At 45.4% G+C, this 15,639-nt stretch overlaps 3 protein-coding genes across 3 annotated transcripts; 2 read left to right on the forward strand and 1 right to left on the reverse strand.

Annotated features, from left to right (window-relative positions):
* Nucleotides 1-5,660: 5,660 nt before the first annotated feature.
* On the reverse strand, nucleotides 5,661-8,225 carry PtrM4_145470 (uncharacterized protein; the record flags this gene model as incomplete). The annotated part of the gene is made up of 2 exons (XM_066109818.1): nucleotides 5,661-8,062; nucleotides 8,183-8,225. 2 exons carry the CDS (start codon nucleotides 8,223-8,225, stop codon nucleotides 5,661-5,663), a joined length of 2,445 nt encoding a protein of 814 aa, XP_065959801.1.
* A 2,044-nt stretch (nucleotides 8,226-10,269) lies between these two features.
* Nucleotides 10,270-10,977, forward strand: PtrM4_145480 (uncharacterized protein; the record flags this gene model as incomplete). The annotated part of the gene is made up of 1 exon (XM_066109819.1): nucleotides 10,270-10,977. The coding sequence occupies one exon, from the start codon at nucleotides 10,270-10,272 to the stop codon at nucleotides 10,975-10,977; it is 708 nt and encodes a 235-aa protein (XP_065959802.1).
* Nucleotides 10,978-14,285: 3,308 nt separating this feature from the next.
* On the forward strand, nucleotides 14,286-15,352 carry PtrM4_145490 (uncharacterized protein; the record flags this gene model as incomplete). Its single annotated transcript, XM_066109820.1, has 3 exons — nucleotides 14,286-14,438; nucleotides 14,540-15,169; nucleotides 15,221-15,352. The coding sequence occupies 3 exons, from the start codon at nucleotides 14,286-14,288 to the stop codon at nucleotides 15,350-15,352; spliced, it is 915 nt and encodes a 304-aa protein (XP_065959803.1).
* Nucleotides 15,353-15,639: the final 287 nt, after the last annotated feature.

Genomic DNA, 15,639 nt, shown 5'->3' on the forward strand with positions numbered 1-15,639 from the left:
AGTGCAGCGTGATGTTTTCCCTTTAAAATAAACCCGGCGACGACAAATGTCCTTGTGCCTCTCTTTCTGCACTTCTCTTTTATTTTATCAAAAAACCTTCCAGCGATGCGATGCGCCCTTCTCTTTTCTTCTGAAAAAACTCAAAAATTGCGCTGGACACATTATGTTTTCCCAGAAAGTCATTTCTAAAACCGATAGTTTCTATAAAACCATGTCGAGTCCAGAGTTTGTTGTTCATACTCACTATTCTCCCCCTACATGAATTGAAAACCTAAAAGTAGCGGGAAGCGATGTATGTGGGTTTCTGGAACCACCAAAACTCGCCTTTTTTTATAATAAAAATCGATGATGAGTACACACATGTTGGCGGTTGGCGGCATGGTTTGTCGTCTCCTCCTCTCTTCTTCCTACTTTACCTAAAACCCGTTGCATCAAGGCTTATGCCTGGGGTTGGCGGCTTTGGTTTAAATGTTCCTTTAGCCCAATTTATGCTCTGTCTTTTTTCTCTCTTTTTCTACTTTACTCAAAAATGTATGCCAAGACCTTCATGAGTCTGGTGTTGACGGCTCTCTCGTACAAAAACTTGGTCGCGGAGGATGGAGTGGAGTCTCCTGCCTTCTTTCTACTTTTCTAAAATCTAAATGGTGATTGGGGATGAGTCTGGTGTTGGCTGTTCTATTTTACAAAACAATTATCGCGAGGGTGAATGGAGTGGAATGCTCTACCCTTTTACTACTTTTCTAAATCGACACGGCACTTGGGTTATGTCTGATGTTAGCGGCTCTCTTGTATAAAAAAAACAAATGTAAAGAGAACGGATGCAGTGGGATCTCCTCACCTCTTTCTACTTTACTAAAAACCACAACAAAGAAACTAATGCCTGGCGTTGGCGGTTCTCGTGTGCGAAAATGGAGAGGTTTCAGACGTTATGGACTGCCCTACTCTTCCTTTTTTCTACTTTCCTAAAACATAAGGTTGGTACGTTGATGAGACCGGTGTTGAAGCATCTGCTATATAAAAAAGTTCGAATACACTTTTCCGATGTTCTGCCCTCCTCTTCTTTTCTACATTCCTAAAACCTAGCATCGAAACGTTCATGAGTCTGGTGTTGAAACATCTCCTATACAAAAATCTTCGAACACATGCCCAATGTTCTGCTCTCTCCTTCCCTTTCTCTATCTTCCGAAATAAGGAGACAAATTTCCCATGAGTCTGAGTTTGACGGCTCTCCTATAGAAAATACATGGCCCACCTCCCGATGGTCTGCTCTCCCCCCTTTTCCTATCTTCCAAAAATAAGGAGACGTAGTTTTTATGAGTCTGAGTTTGACGCCTCTCCCGTAGAAAATACACGGACCACCTTCCTATGGCCTGCTCTCCCCTTTCTTTTTTCTACTCTTACAACGACGATGCCCCACGACAATGATTCTAGTGTTGACAGCTCTCCTGTACAAAAATCCTCATTTCAAAGATTATATGGTCTGCCCTTCCTCTTCTCTCCCTTTTCTAGTTTCCAAAAACACGAGCCATGTCTAGGGTTGACAGCTCTCCCCCAGAAAATACATGGTCTACGTCCTCATGGCCTGCTCTTCTCTCCCCCTTTTCTACTTTCCTAAAATCACCATTCCAGACTCGGATGAGTCTGGCGTTGACGCCTGCTACAAAAAAGCCACTGACCTCCAGCGATAGCATACCCTTCCTCACCTCTCCTTCTATTTTCAAAACGACAATGGCAAAAACATGACTCTGGTGTTGACGCCTCCTATAAAAACTTCGTGAATCTCCGTCGATGGCCTGCCCTCCCTCCCCTCCCCTCTTTCTATTTTCTGAAACTAAAAGCTCTGTCTGAAATTGACGGCTTTTCTGTATAAATCCACATTGCGTAAGATAGATGCACTGCTCCCCTTCTTTCCTGTTTTACTCAAAAGAGATCTCCAAACAATACATGAGTCTGCGCTTGACGCTTCTCCTGTATAAAAGCCACTGATCTCCTTCAATGGCCTGCTCTCTCTTTCTCTCTCCCTCTTCTGTTTTTCAAAAAAATAAGAGCTATGTCTGGGGTTAACAACTCTCCTTTTTTAATTCACATCACACAGTATGGATGGACTGCTCTCCTTCTTTCCTATCCTACTCAAAAGACGTCTCCGAATATTCTATGAGTCTGGTGTTTCTGCCCCTCCTGTACGAAAATGCTGACTGAAAAGATATCTGGTCTGTCCTCCTGTTTTCTTCCTGCCCTCTGCTCTCCTCCTTTATTCCTTATTCCTCCTTTTCTCTAAAATACAAAAACATAACAGGCAAGCTGACATGACTTGGCCCTTTTCTCTCTTCTCACAACCAACAAGAAACACTTACACTGCCGATTTCCGAGTTTTTAAAAATCTTACATCGCTCGTTCTTACGCGCGAAAATTCAAAAGAAACAAAAACATGATTCGGCGTTTCTCTCCTCCCAGTTTTCCTCTTTACCAAAAATGGACAACGACATCACATATGTCCGGGGTTATCTGAAATCCTATATTTACGGTCCGCATGTGCGAAAATACAAAAGCAAATTCGGTACTCACATGGCTCGGCGTTTCTACTCCCGGTTTTTTTTACTTTACTAAAAATACGTTGTGGGTTATTCATGTCCGGGGTTCTCGGAAAAAACAGCTACGAATAGCACATATGCGAAAAACTACCTCGAAAGCAGTGATGTCCGTGCGTGGTGTCCGGGTGTGCGTGTATAAAGTACGATGATGATAAGGATGTGGTGTTCTTCCCTCCTATATACAAAAGTTCCTGGCATTTACTAAAACCTGCCGTGAAGAAGCGGATGGGAATTCTAAAATAAGCGCATATGATGCGCATGACTGTCATTGCTTTCCTGCGTTTTTAAAAATTCAACCGACCTGTGTTCGCACCACGGTGTTCGGGGCGGTAGGTGTATAAAAGTACGAGGGTGACTTGAAGGTGCTCTTTACTCCTGTTAAGAATATGTTAGGTTCAGTCCAGGTCGGCGAGGTGAGGTTCGTGGAGTAAGCCCGAGCAGAAGGACCGACGCGGAATGATGATCTGTCATGTACGTCCTAAGATCATCATAACAACAAGTAGATAGAACAATAGCTCTTAGTGAAGTTCAATCCAATACAGGGTTACCTTTCGTACCTCTACTCGGTCGCCTATGGTAGTCATACCACCAGAGGAGACCTTGTTCTAACAACTCCTTTACTTACCAAACTTTCAATATCCCTAAAAGGTGGACTTTAATCAAGTTTATGGTCTTCTGAAATCTACACCCAAAATATTGATGATTTTGCTGGCTTCTCTGCGTTTTGGAATAAAAACTTTATAGTGCTGTGCCTGCGCGGTACGGTGTGTGAGTGTACAAAAGCACCACACAGCCACGCACATGTTCTTCTTCTTTCCTCTACTTATTCAACTGATAATTTATCCAAAACAAGTCAATTCTGGTTTGTATGCGGTTTTCTAAAATGTGTAAAGCCTGGATCGATATTTTCGCTGGCTTTCCTGCTTTTTTTAAAAAAAGTTTATGACAACATATGCTTGCGTAGTTCGCGTTGTCGGAGTATAAAAGCACAAGAACGAAGAAATGATGTTCTTTACTCATTTACCTACTAGATTTCTACTATTTCTAAATAAGTCAATTCCAGCATGTATGTCATTTTCTAAAAAGAAAGCTCCACCGTTTCTTGTAAATGTTCGGGCTTTCCTGCGTTTCTGAGAAGTTAAGGGACCTCTATTTGTACGTCCGTGCGTAGTGCGCGGGTCCGGTGCATACAAATCAACGACGAGTTAGACATGTGGTTCTTCCCTCCTATGTAGAACATCTCTGATATCTCTAAAAAGTTCAACTCTGGCAGGTATGGGGTTTTCTAAAATAAACAACCATAAGATCAATGTCTGTCCTGGCTTTCCCCGCTTTCCTACTTTCTAAAAGGCCCAACAGATCATTCGATGTGCGGGTGGGCCGGGTGCCTTGGTTCAAAAATCAAGATGTAGAGGTGGAGGGACGGTTCTTCTCTCTTATATACAAGAGCTTCGGGTTTTTACTGGAAGTTACTCTAAAGAAAGTTATGAGCCTTTTCAAAAGAATTCGTCACCAGACGGCCATGGTTTTCCTGGCTTTTCCCTGGTTTTTAAAACACACATTTCGACTATACATGTGCGTGCGCACGAGACAGGTTGGTTTAAAAGTATGACGTGAAAGTGGAGGGACAGTTCTTCTCTCTTATTTATAAAAACTTCTAGGTTTTGCTAAAAGTGATTTGGTAAACACATCATGGGGGTTTTCTCGAAAACTGAATCAAAGAGAGATGATGTTTCTCCTGGCTTGGTTCTGGGTTAAAAAGGAAATACTATACGGTGTATGTGCGTACTCGCGGGATGGGTTAGTTTAAAAAGATGATGTCAAGAGGGATGTGTGGTTCTTTGCTTCTACATTCGAAATTTTGATTCCTATAAAAACTAGCGATGGAGTGGTTTATGGAGTTTTTCGCAAAGATCAGAAAAAAGACAGTCGATGGTTTTCCTGGCTCTTAAAAACAAATGCTACTCTCAACATGTGCGTAGGCGCGGGAAACGTAGGTTTAAAAGTAAAGTGGAGGTATGGTCTTTTACTTCTACATCTGAAACTCTGTATTACTGTCAAAAATTGCAAGGGAATGGATCATAGAGTTCTTCTTAAAACTGGACGGCAGATTAATTATAGTTCTCCTGGATTTTGCTTGGTTTCTAAAACATAATGCATCGGCGTGCACGTCTAGGCGCGCAAGGCTCTTTGGTATAAAAACTGCGAGGGGGAGGTGTGGTTCTTCACTTCTAAGCGCCTAAACTCCCGATCTTTTTAAAATCGATATCTTTAACAAGCCGATGGTTTTCCTGTCTTTACCCTTGTTTTTGAAATTGGAACAAACTAGTGGAATGTAAGTGCGCGCGGAAATTTTCTAAGGTTTAGTTTAACCCACGACATGGACGTGTGACTGGATGCTTCTACGTATTTCCAAAACTTCTAGGTTGTCAAAAATAAAATAAAATGGGTTATTGTGTTTCCTAAAAACGTAGGGATTAATGATACATGTTTATCCGGTCTTTGCCGTTGTCTTTAAGAAAAATGAAAAGGACGAGGCTCATTTGCACGTGGGTGAGAAGCGTGGGTTCAAAGTCATTACATAGAGACATGGCTGTTCACTTCTACGGATTACTAAAACTTCCGGTTTTGCCAAAAGCGATAACACGGTACACGATGGGGTTTTCTAAAAATATAACGACTGGAAAAACACGTATGCTCCTGCAGGAGTCTTCGCCCTATCTTTTAAAAGGAAAAAAATGATGTTCATGTGCGTGCGCGCGGGGTTCGATAATAAAAGGTAAAACATGAGGGAGTAGGTGCTCACATCTGGGTATCTCTAAAACTTCCGATTCTTTTAAAAACGCCAGAGGATATGCTTATAGGGTGCCATAAAAAACGACAACCAAATTGCCAGACTTTCCAACAAGCAAGTAAAGCAAGTCACCGCTCTAAACTTGACTTGCTTGGTTCAAACATAGGCTTTACTTGACTTGCTTGGGGTGATTTTTTTACTTGCTTGACTTGCTTGTATTACTTGCAAGTACTTGGATTACTTGACTACTACAAAGAGATTAAGCTACATACAAATTACCAAAACTCAGTGTTCCACTCTAGTATGTTGTAATCTCCTACAAGCTGCTCATCTGAAAGCTTAGCCTCGCTACAGTTGTACGGTTTATAACCAGCTCGCACCCATGACCTTACTAATTGAAGAGCTGCGAGTAGCTCACTGCCCAGAGCACGTCGTTTAGGTTCAAGAAGGTCGCCAAGCTCACTGAAGAGGCGCTCACAGTCGCTGCTTGATGCTGGGATAGTCATGATATCGATTGCAAACTGCGCTAAATGCGGGTATTTCGGCAGTAGTTGTATCCAGTATTGGACAGGATTTCCATCTGCGTTGTACTGCTCCTGCGTCCACTGCGGCTCTTGTGTTTTCCAGCGCTCAAACTCGTCAAGTGGAGCCTCTCGGTCATTGTTGCGGCTAAGTATAGCAATAATTGCCTCGTCTATGTTGTTGCTACTCGGCGCAGTTGTATACCGCTGGCGTGCTCGTTGAGGTTTGTATGCCGCCCAAAGCTGTTGGAACGACGCGTTGGCACTAGTAAGCCAATCAGCTTTGTCTGCCCACGCCACATCGCAGTAGTTCTTGTAGTACGGGTGTAGGCAAACAGCGGCGTAGTAAGCGGGCGAGTCGTCGAGCTTGTTGTAGTAGTCGTTGGCTTTGCTCCACGCGGCGCGGAGGTTGACGTTGAGGTGATCCTCTGGAGCCTCGGCATGAGCGTTGAAGTCGACGTGCTCGAACGGGCGCGCCCGGGCCTCAAGCTTGCTGAGTACGTACTCAAAAACGGGTATAACCTCATAGATTGCGCCGTATTTGCCATCCTTAGAGCGTCCCTCGAGGCGTTTTGTGGCGTACTTGAGCGGCTCTAAGCAGTCCTGGTACTCTGCAATCACCGCCCAGTCAGCAGCTCGGAGCCCAGTTGATCTCATCCAGTTTGGGGCGTCGGGCCGCTTATTATTCCGCTGCGCAGCGTGCGCATCTTCAAGGATAACCCTATTGATATGATGCTCAGCGTACAAGTTATACGCGGCTTGAAGCTTGGTAGCGCGCTCAAAAGCAGCATAGTATGAGTTCCAGCGAGTGACGACAGGCTTGACTGGCTCGAGTACTTTGAGACGCCCTTCAGCAGGCAGGTTGTTGTTGGCAAGGCGCTGGTAGCCACGAAAAAGCTCGTACTGTTGCGGCGTTTTGATATAGTTGATGACGTCAACTAGCACTCCAATAGGGCCATCTTTCCGCCACTCTCGCATATACTGCTCCTCGGTATTGTACTGCTCTTGAGTGTTGCCGTAGGCGTCTTTGTTGGTGCCAAATATAATAGCCTGGCCGATGAGGTTAAGCGTGTGACAACTGCAGCGGAGGCGCCGGTGAGCGGACTCAAATTCGTACTCGCGCGCGAGCGCGGCGATCGCAGTGTCGTTGTTGGTAGCGTTGTCGAGTACAAAATAGCCTAATCGGTCGCTTGTTATTCCGTATGCTGAGAGCGTCGTCGAGATAGCTTTGGCAATAGCCTCACCGGTGTGGGCGCCAGCGAGCTCAGGCAGATCGATTGGTAAGTCTCGTATTATTCCAGCTGCGTCGGCAAAGTGAGCGACTACTCCAAAGAAGCCACGTTTACCACCCTTTGTTGTCCAGCCATCAAAGCTTACGTGTATTTTGCTTACTGAGCCTGACAGGGTGTCGATAACTTGCGGTCGTATAGACCGGAACAACCTCATCACAAAGGTAGAAACGCTGGTATTACTTACCCACAACGCTGCCTCTGCCTCTGGGTTGGCAAATCTCATCATCTCTCTAAAATCAGGCGTCGTAAGTTCGCTGAGCGGGTGGTTTCGGTTAACAAGCCACATGACAGTGGCTGTTCGAAAGCCCTCTACGTCGAAGTTTCCAAACGCGTTAGCAGTGTTTTGTTGTACGTCTAAACCAGCGTCAAAAGCTTGCCGCAACGACAGCTGGCCTCGAGCTCTCTGCGCTAACTTTGGGCCATCTTTCGTAAGGTTGTGGCCAGGCTTTGGTTGGCTGAGATGGGTGGCTGCTGAGGTTGTAGCCTGAGTAATGTTAAACAAACCACCACGGCCAGCGTCGATAGTTTTGTGTACATGGCAGTACTTGCACACAAACCAGATTCGAGATGTAGCATGGCGCTCAACAACGCGGTAGCCATACTGAAAGATCCAACTTTTTGGGCGCTTAGAACGCGCCAATGGCTTGATAAAATCAGGTAAACGTGCCCAGTCAATGCCGTCAAAGTTCTCAACTAGTGCGCTGTTTGTCTCATCCTGACCACCCTCTCCAGCCTCAGTTGTAGCCACCGTGCCAGCTCGGCTGCCCTCGGTGGGCGCGACAATCTCAGCCTCCGCCTGCGACTCTAAGAACTGCAACTCGAAGGTAGGTATTGGCGGCGAGGCGTTAGCCTGGCTTGCGGCAGCTAGGGTTTTGCGAGGTGATCGACGCTGAGGTCTAGGCTTAGATGCAGGCTTAGATGCAGGCTCAGGTGAAGCCTCAGGAGTTGAGGCGACGTTGTTGGTGGCAGCGGCTACTTTCGTACGTTTGCTCCGAGCAGAAGTTTGTGGTAGGCGACGTTTGGCCATATTGGGGGTATCAGGGCAGTATAAATCACTGGAAAACGCGTTGCTATAGGGGATACTGCATTGCGATAGGCTTCTAGACAGGCGTACGTCGAGATTGGAGCAATGCGCTAGACTAAGGCTAACGTTATTTGATAGCCGCTTAGCCTGTTTGGGACTCAACCGAGGCAACTGCAACACTTCAAAACCATCGCGACATCTACCGTACAGCAGTTTTAGCACCCTCATCACAGTAACGCTAAAACAACCAAGTAAACCAAGTAAGCCAAGCAAGCAAAGTATCTTGACTTGACTTGCTTGCTTAGCTGCCCAGCTCTTACTTGACTTGCTTGCTTGGTTTAAACCAAGCAAGTCAAGCAAGTAATCCAAGTCAACTTGCTTTTTGGAAAGTCTGCAAATTGCAAATGTCTTTTCTGGCTTTCCCTGCCCTAAGTCAGGGATAGTATCCGTGCCTGTGCCTACACTCCTTGGATATAAAACTACGAGTTCAAAGCGTGGTTCTTCATTTCCTACCGCAAAATCCTTGGATACTCTTAAAACTAAAACGAAATTGAGGAGGACTGTGAGTTGTCTAAAAACGCAGATGACGATACTATGACTTCCCTAGCTCTCCCTGTCTTAAAATAAAGAGGAAAACAAATGATGATGGCATGGGATGTGTGAGGATACATACCGTTCGGGCGGAAGTATTATTTCCACTTCTGTACACCTTAATAACTTTCGACTTTCTGGGTTTAAAATCACAAGGAGGAGGAAGATGAGAGTGTGTAAGAGCTTGGACAGCTAGGCTCATGACTCTTCTGCCTTTCCTTCTTTTAAAAATAAAAAGCGATTATTCATATAGCCACACGCCGGGTCACACGTGGGGTATGTGAGTACACAAACATATCTAGAGTCGATGTCATTGTTCAATTCTATACTCTAAACACATTTGATTTCCTTCAAATAAAAATAGCCAGAAGAGAGCACCATGGAGTAGTCCAAAAAGTCAGGTCCGTACATTATATCTTTCTCTTCTTCCCCTCGTCTTTCAAACAGAAAACCAAAGCGGATATGGCTATGCGTAGGGTGCATTGGTATAGACATACCTCTAGGTTCAATTTCGTTGTTCTCTTCTATACCCCAAAAACTTTCCGATTCTCTCAAGAGCTATCATGGAGACAGACATGGCGTTTTCTAAATGTACCTCACCCGCAACTCATGTCTTTCTTCTCTTCCCCCTGTCTTTAAAACTAGATGCCGATGTACTAACGTCCGCTCGGAGTGCGTGCGTATAAATACACCTCGATTGCAGACTTCGTGTCTCCCTTTCACACTCTAGAAACTTTCCGATTTTCTCAGAAACCATCATAGAGCCGGACAGGGCGTTTTTAAAACTAACGTCATCAGCATGTCATGTTTCTCTCGGCTTTCCTGTCTTCTAAAAAAGAGCAAGTTACCTCTAATGACAGTACGCTGCTGTTTTGCTGATGATTGTGCGCGTCTTCTGCGCTTCTGGCAAGTGATCCGGATGTGTTGTATCTAAAAGTAAACAGCACATCAACGAATGCATGGGAGGATTTTCAGAAGAGAGAAATGAAAGCTCAGGTTCTAGGACTCATCCCCTTTTTCCTACGACAAAATATTTACGGATATAGTTGATAGAAACGTATGGAAACACAAGATGATTTCTCTGAGGTTGTTACTTTAAAAACATGTTAATCGGAACTTATATGCGGGTGCTGTTGGAAGGAACGCGAACCTGGTTCGATGTTTTCTGTTCGCTAGAGATTGATCAAGGTTTTGTCTAGCGCCTTGGCCGGCGGCAGCCTTCGAAGGCAGCAGCGTGACCACGTGACCTACTACATGTCCTAATAACTTTGCCAATTTCTAAATTGTGCTGCTTAATAGCCAGTCATGCGCAGATGGTCTGATCCTATAGCGATGGTGTTCGAGAAACGCGAACACGACGGTTTTTTGCAGCGGCTGGAAGAAAACAATGCCGAGCCGACCTGGGGCTTTTACGTCTACGGCACGTATGCGCGCCCGCAAGAGCAGAGCGACAAAGATGACGATATCGAGGAGAGCAAAGCCCAAAAGGCAGCAAAAGGCAAGTTCATGGAACAATAACTCTGGAGAATATCGGCGACTGACTCTCTTACCGACAGACGAGGCATACTTCCAAACCGTGCTATACACGCTACATGCCCACGCCGCCGACAGCCTCCGCTACGGATACCCCGTCCCATACAACCACCTCTTTATCGACACTCTTCGCCTCAAGCCCGCTGCATATCTCCCTGGCGCATCTCTTTCAGAAGTCTGCACGCATTTCTGCCAGCACTACGGGCAAATAGCCGACCCAACCCGCCGCTTTGACCCCGAGTACGAAGCCAGTCTTGACCCGGAAAAATTAGGTCCGCAGTACAACTGGTGTCTAGTCATTGACGATGAGTGTCTTGACAGCCTTCAATGCGCCCCCGAACCTACTGGACCGAATCCGCCAGAAGATTTGCATCCTAGTTTCTTGGCATCATCTGCAGGATATGTGTTTGTGAAGATGTTGAGTGCGTATCATAACACTATGGAGAAACCGGGAGTACTGGCTTCACAGGGCCGTGGAGGGATGAGGAGGAGGAGGATTGAATGGAATGGCTGGTTGATGTTTTCGCCTGTGGATATAATGCGTGCATTTCGGGAGGCGGATACTGGTGAATTTGAGACTTTGTTTGAAGGGGAGGATGAACTTGCTGATCATTCTGATTATTCTGATTAGTTACATCAAAAACAGCGATGTAGCTACATCGTGGGAATGTTGTGTTGGTGGTGGGACAGGGCTACGATGATGTTGGCCAAGGAAGGAGTTGGAGGAGGTCATGACATCAAGGAGGCCATCTTCGCATATCTTCTCTGCAGTGTCCTAATGGTCAAATTCAAGCGAGACATGATAATAGACATCAATTTGTAATCTATGGTCGCCCAGAATCAAGAACTCATTCATCTACATGGTCTGTGCGCTGTGCAGTTGCATATATACCGCTCGCTCGGCTTCCTTCTCTATCCCCTCAGTTACTAAGTCAAAACCACCTGTTCTAAAATACCTGCCGATCCAAGTGATGTTCTGCTTTCTTCTGTATCATTCGGTATTCTTAAAATCAAAACGCAGCACAAGAATGTGCATAGCGACTGCATTGCGGCAGCAGCGCAAGAGACTATTGGATTACTATAAAAACACCTTTCCGGGGTCTTGACTCCTTTATAACCTTCCTGTCCCCATTTTACAAAGTACAGAGTGTGCCTTTGCATGTTTCCCTTCCTGAAAACCTTGTCACTCCAGATTCATGAGCAAAGTGTGCTCTTCTCGATCCAAAAACACTAAGAGCCTTTTCTATGATACCTAAAAGCTGATTAAGTGCTGTTTTATCTCTTCTAAAATTCGTTGTACCCGCGACATATGCTGTGTTTCTGCGTCTAAGAACCGTGAACGCCGATTTATATGTTTTTTCTGCCAAAATCTTCGAAAATAGAGGCTAGGATACAGGGTGCCTAAGATCTATTGTTGAATGTATCCTTAAAATGAGTGGTCGAAACTATCATGTGAGCATCTTAGCTCCTATTGGAATAGTCGCCTCTAGCGATACGCTATTCTAGGCGCTTCTACAAATACAAATACCTATTATCATTCCTCTCCCTGTATTATACCAAAGTACCTACAAACTAGTCAAAATAATAAAACATAGACTACGGAGTCACATGATTTCGTTGTGCTTCTGCGATTCTAAACCTACTTTTCTTAAAAACAACTTTTTCCAAAGTTCGATGTTCCCTGCTTGGTTCTTCTTCCTCACTTAACCTAAGGATTTCTTGATTTTCTAAAAGACTTGAGTACTCGAGGTATGTGTTTTCGTGTCTAAAAACTTCACCTTCGGAACTCTTAAATCAGCCAAATCCTAGGCGATGTGGGTATCTGCCCGCGTCCTATATAAATCTCTGTTTGACCGCACAATTATTATGTTCTTAAGTCTAATTAAAATGTCATATAGTAGAGACTAAAGGAGGTCTCTTCTCCCCCAACCCCTTTCGAATTACTTTTTATTCACAAACTAGAGGTGCGACGTTCGTATGTTTGCCACTCTTTTAGAAATGTATGAGAAAAAATTTATACAAAATTCTTCCTCCCTCTTTTTCTATCAACACAGCTGGGAAAGAACGTACTCGAAAATTATCTACAAATGTATCATGTCTGCGCTTTTCTCAAATAAACTCCAAAACATCGCATGAAAAGGAGAAGCACGTGCTTCTCACTATACAAAGTTCTTGGGGCCTGTCTCTCCTCGTCTTTCTTTCCACTTAAAGTCTAAAATATTTCGGCATTTGATTAAAATAGGATATCAACAGAGAATGTTCTGTATCTGTCTCCTGCCCCATTCTCTACATTACCCGAAAGACTGCGATTGAAACATACAGGCTTTTGTAGATGAGCTCTACCACTTTCTAAAAATGTACTATCTACTCTAGACAAAGATGAACGATCTGTACGCTATGTGCTTCTCTCTCCTCCTTCTGCTATCTTATCTTCCCGAAACTCTAAAAGTAACTCCAATACTTTCCTGACGCTGCGTCCTGAAAATTGTCGACAACTCCTATATTTGACTGCTTTGTTTATAAAAACTATACGCGACATCTGCATGAGTGCGGCGTCTCGACGATGTTGCTATCCACCAAAACTAGCCTATTCCCGCATATATAATCGCTCGCCTTCTCCACCTCTTCCTGCCTTCTCTACATTCCTTATTCCCGAAAATTCGCAAAGAGTTCGTATCTTATCAAAATGTCCTGCTTTCCTCTTTCTCTAGATAGCCTTTTTGCTATATATGTCCGCTTCCTGATCGCTGTTCTCCCTCGAGTCCCAATGGCTTGATTTAGATATTGTGGTAGAGGGATAGCCTCAATAGTCAGAAGAGAGGCTGCCGACCCGCAATCGGTAGAGAGTAGAGAACAAGAAGGTACCCGAACAATGAACGGTAGTATTAAGAATGGTGTACGATAACTGATGTCGAGCTCCTCTACGCGGAGTCGTCCTAAAATACTCAACCCTAGCGCCGATTACCTAACGCCGAACACGTGACAAGCTACTACACCGCAATATAAAAAATTATCCAGTCACAATATCTATTTTTTCGGCCTCCTGCGCTTGCAGAATCATACGAAATTAAATTAGAAAGAAGATGTCGCGATAGAGGCACGTGCTCAGACATGTGTATAAAACCTTCGCGGCCTTTCCTCTCTCTCTCTCTTTCTTCTGCATCGTCTCTATACTCGCACTTCTGAAACATTAAATTCACCATGTCTCAGTTGCCACAGTGTGCGGCTGCTTCTTTGCTCTCTTCTTCCCAAAATCAAAAACATCGGGTAGAAAGCACATATTTTTTCCTCTGTTTTTCTCTCTCTTACTCCTGCTTGAAACTCCCGAGCCCCTTAAAAGCCTCCGTGAACTTGATCTTGAAAAATGAGAGAGATGAAAGAGGAATATGATTCGCCCCTCCCCTTCCACGTTTACTAAAATGCCTCCCCCTAAAAAATGCTTGCGCTGCGCGGACCACTTTTTCTACCATAAACTCCGAATCTTTGAGCGTCCTTCACAAAAATAGCGGCAGTTGAGATAAATGCTCTGTCCTGCCTCTTTTTCTACAGTGAATGAATTTAAAACTGCTTGGGAACAACTTGATGTTTTCCTGCTCTCCCTCCGTTCTTTTCAAACCCTCCAAGACGATGTATCATGTGGCTTCCTACATGCAGCTCAACAGGGACTAGCGTACCTGCCTGTACGCCACGGGTGAAGGCTCTACCTGTACAATAATTCTTGCCCTGTACATGCGATCTTGACTACTTGTAATAACGCTGCTTCTCAAATAAGAAGTGGGCGCCAAGACCATAACAGAAGGCGTTGGGGTGCTCTTTCCAAATCTGATCGGCAACACTCTCTCCCACTCCGCAACATTCTCGCATTCTGCAACACCCTCTCACACTCTGATCTTCCTGACCACTTCTTCACTGCACCTCAATCGCTCTTCTAAACTAAAAATGAGCTTACTGTCAATTCTTAATCCGGCAGTACGCAAAGGGTGCGAGAATTTTGCCAAGGGGGACTGCAAGCGCGGACAAGCATGCAATTTCTACCACCACTACAATCTGGATCCCGCCCGACGCGAGGATGAGGGGCGCCACGATTGGGACGTGCCTAACGATCTGGGCATCGCGTGCATGAGATGCACGCAACAGCTTAGAGAGGCAAGTCTACTCTCGCGTGAGTACATCGGGTGCTAACATATTTTCAGTGCGATAAGGTTGGCCGCGGCGGCAATGATGACCCGTGCTCGGAATGCAGACACTTTGGCGGACCGCGATCCAACTGCCGCTTGGCTGAAACGCTCAGCTATAACGACCATGCATGGGGACAGATGATCACCAGAAGCGAGACTGGCTTCGACCTTGCACCACTCAAGCACAGGGAGGATCCTATCCGCGGGCACAAAAACAAGAAGACAAACATACGCGAACCAGATAGACTGCCAGTGCCCATAGACAACGCCTTCCTGAAGTCCGACTGGCGGGGTGAGACCAGAGAGCAGCTGTTACAGAAATCTGATTTTCTTGCCCCCTTCGTTCGTAAACTACCGAGGGCGTGTGTGGTTCCTCCGCACATCCGTGAAAAGAGTATCAAGCGAGACACTTATTTCTTCACCTCTAGCGGTTCTACCACCACTCCAACGACTCCTCCTTGTGACGCCATTCAGTCATCATCTCCAACGACTGCTCCTTGTGTCGCCAGTCAGTCGTCATTCGCCCCGTCGCTGCCACAACTGGACACGAGTGAGTTATTAAACTATAAATACGATCTCAAACGAGGTCAGGCGACATGGAAGTACAAGTCCGGTGTCAAAATCACGGTGCCAGTCGGACCTCCTGTAAGTGAATCACCCTCACTACTTGACAACATGTCACTTATCAAGCCGTAGCCAACTCTTTCTCCTACTATCAGTCGCTCCGAACATCCATCTAAAAGGGTGCGTGCCAGTAGAAGCCCTCCGGATGGGCCTTCTGCACCCTCAGACTTGGGTCTTCCAAGGAAGCCGTCAGCCCCAATATAGGCGTCTGCCAGTCCACCTCAACCCTGGAGGAAGAGAGAGGACCTCACGTCTCAAGATATGAGAAAATGGATGAAGAGAGGCGATGAGTACCGGTTTCAGTTCCCTCACCAGAAGACATCTTCCAAGCCTTCATTGACTCACATCGTTGGCACCCTTTTTCACACTGGCTATTGACTCACGTCCTTGGTCTCATTTCTCATTAGCTATCAACTCACACCATTGGTCTTTATACACTCACGTCTTCTCCGTACATGGAACCGGGATAGGTAGTGACCTTTTGCTTCCGA

The sequence above is a fragment of the Pyrenophora tritici-repentis genome, chromosome 9 (genome assembly GCF_003171515.1).
Source record: "Pyrenophora tritici-repentis strain M4 chromosome 9, whole genome shotgun sequence".
Lineage (NCBI taxonomy): Eukaryota > Fungi > Ascomycota > Dothideomycetes > Pleosporales > Pleosporaceae > Pyrenophora > Pyrenophora tritici-repentis.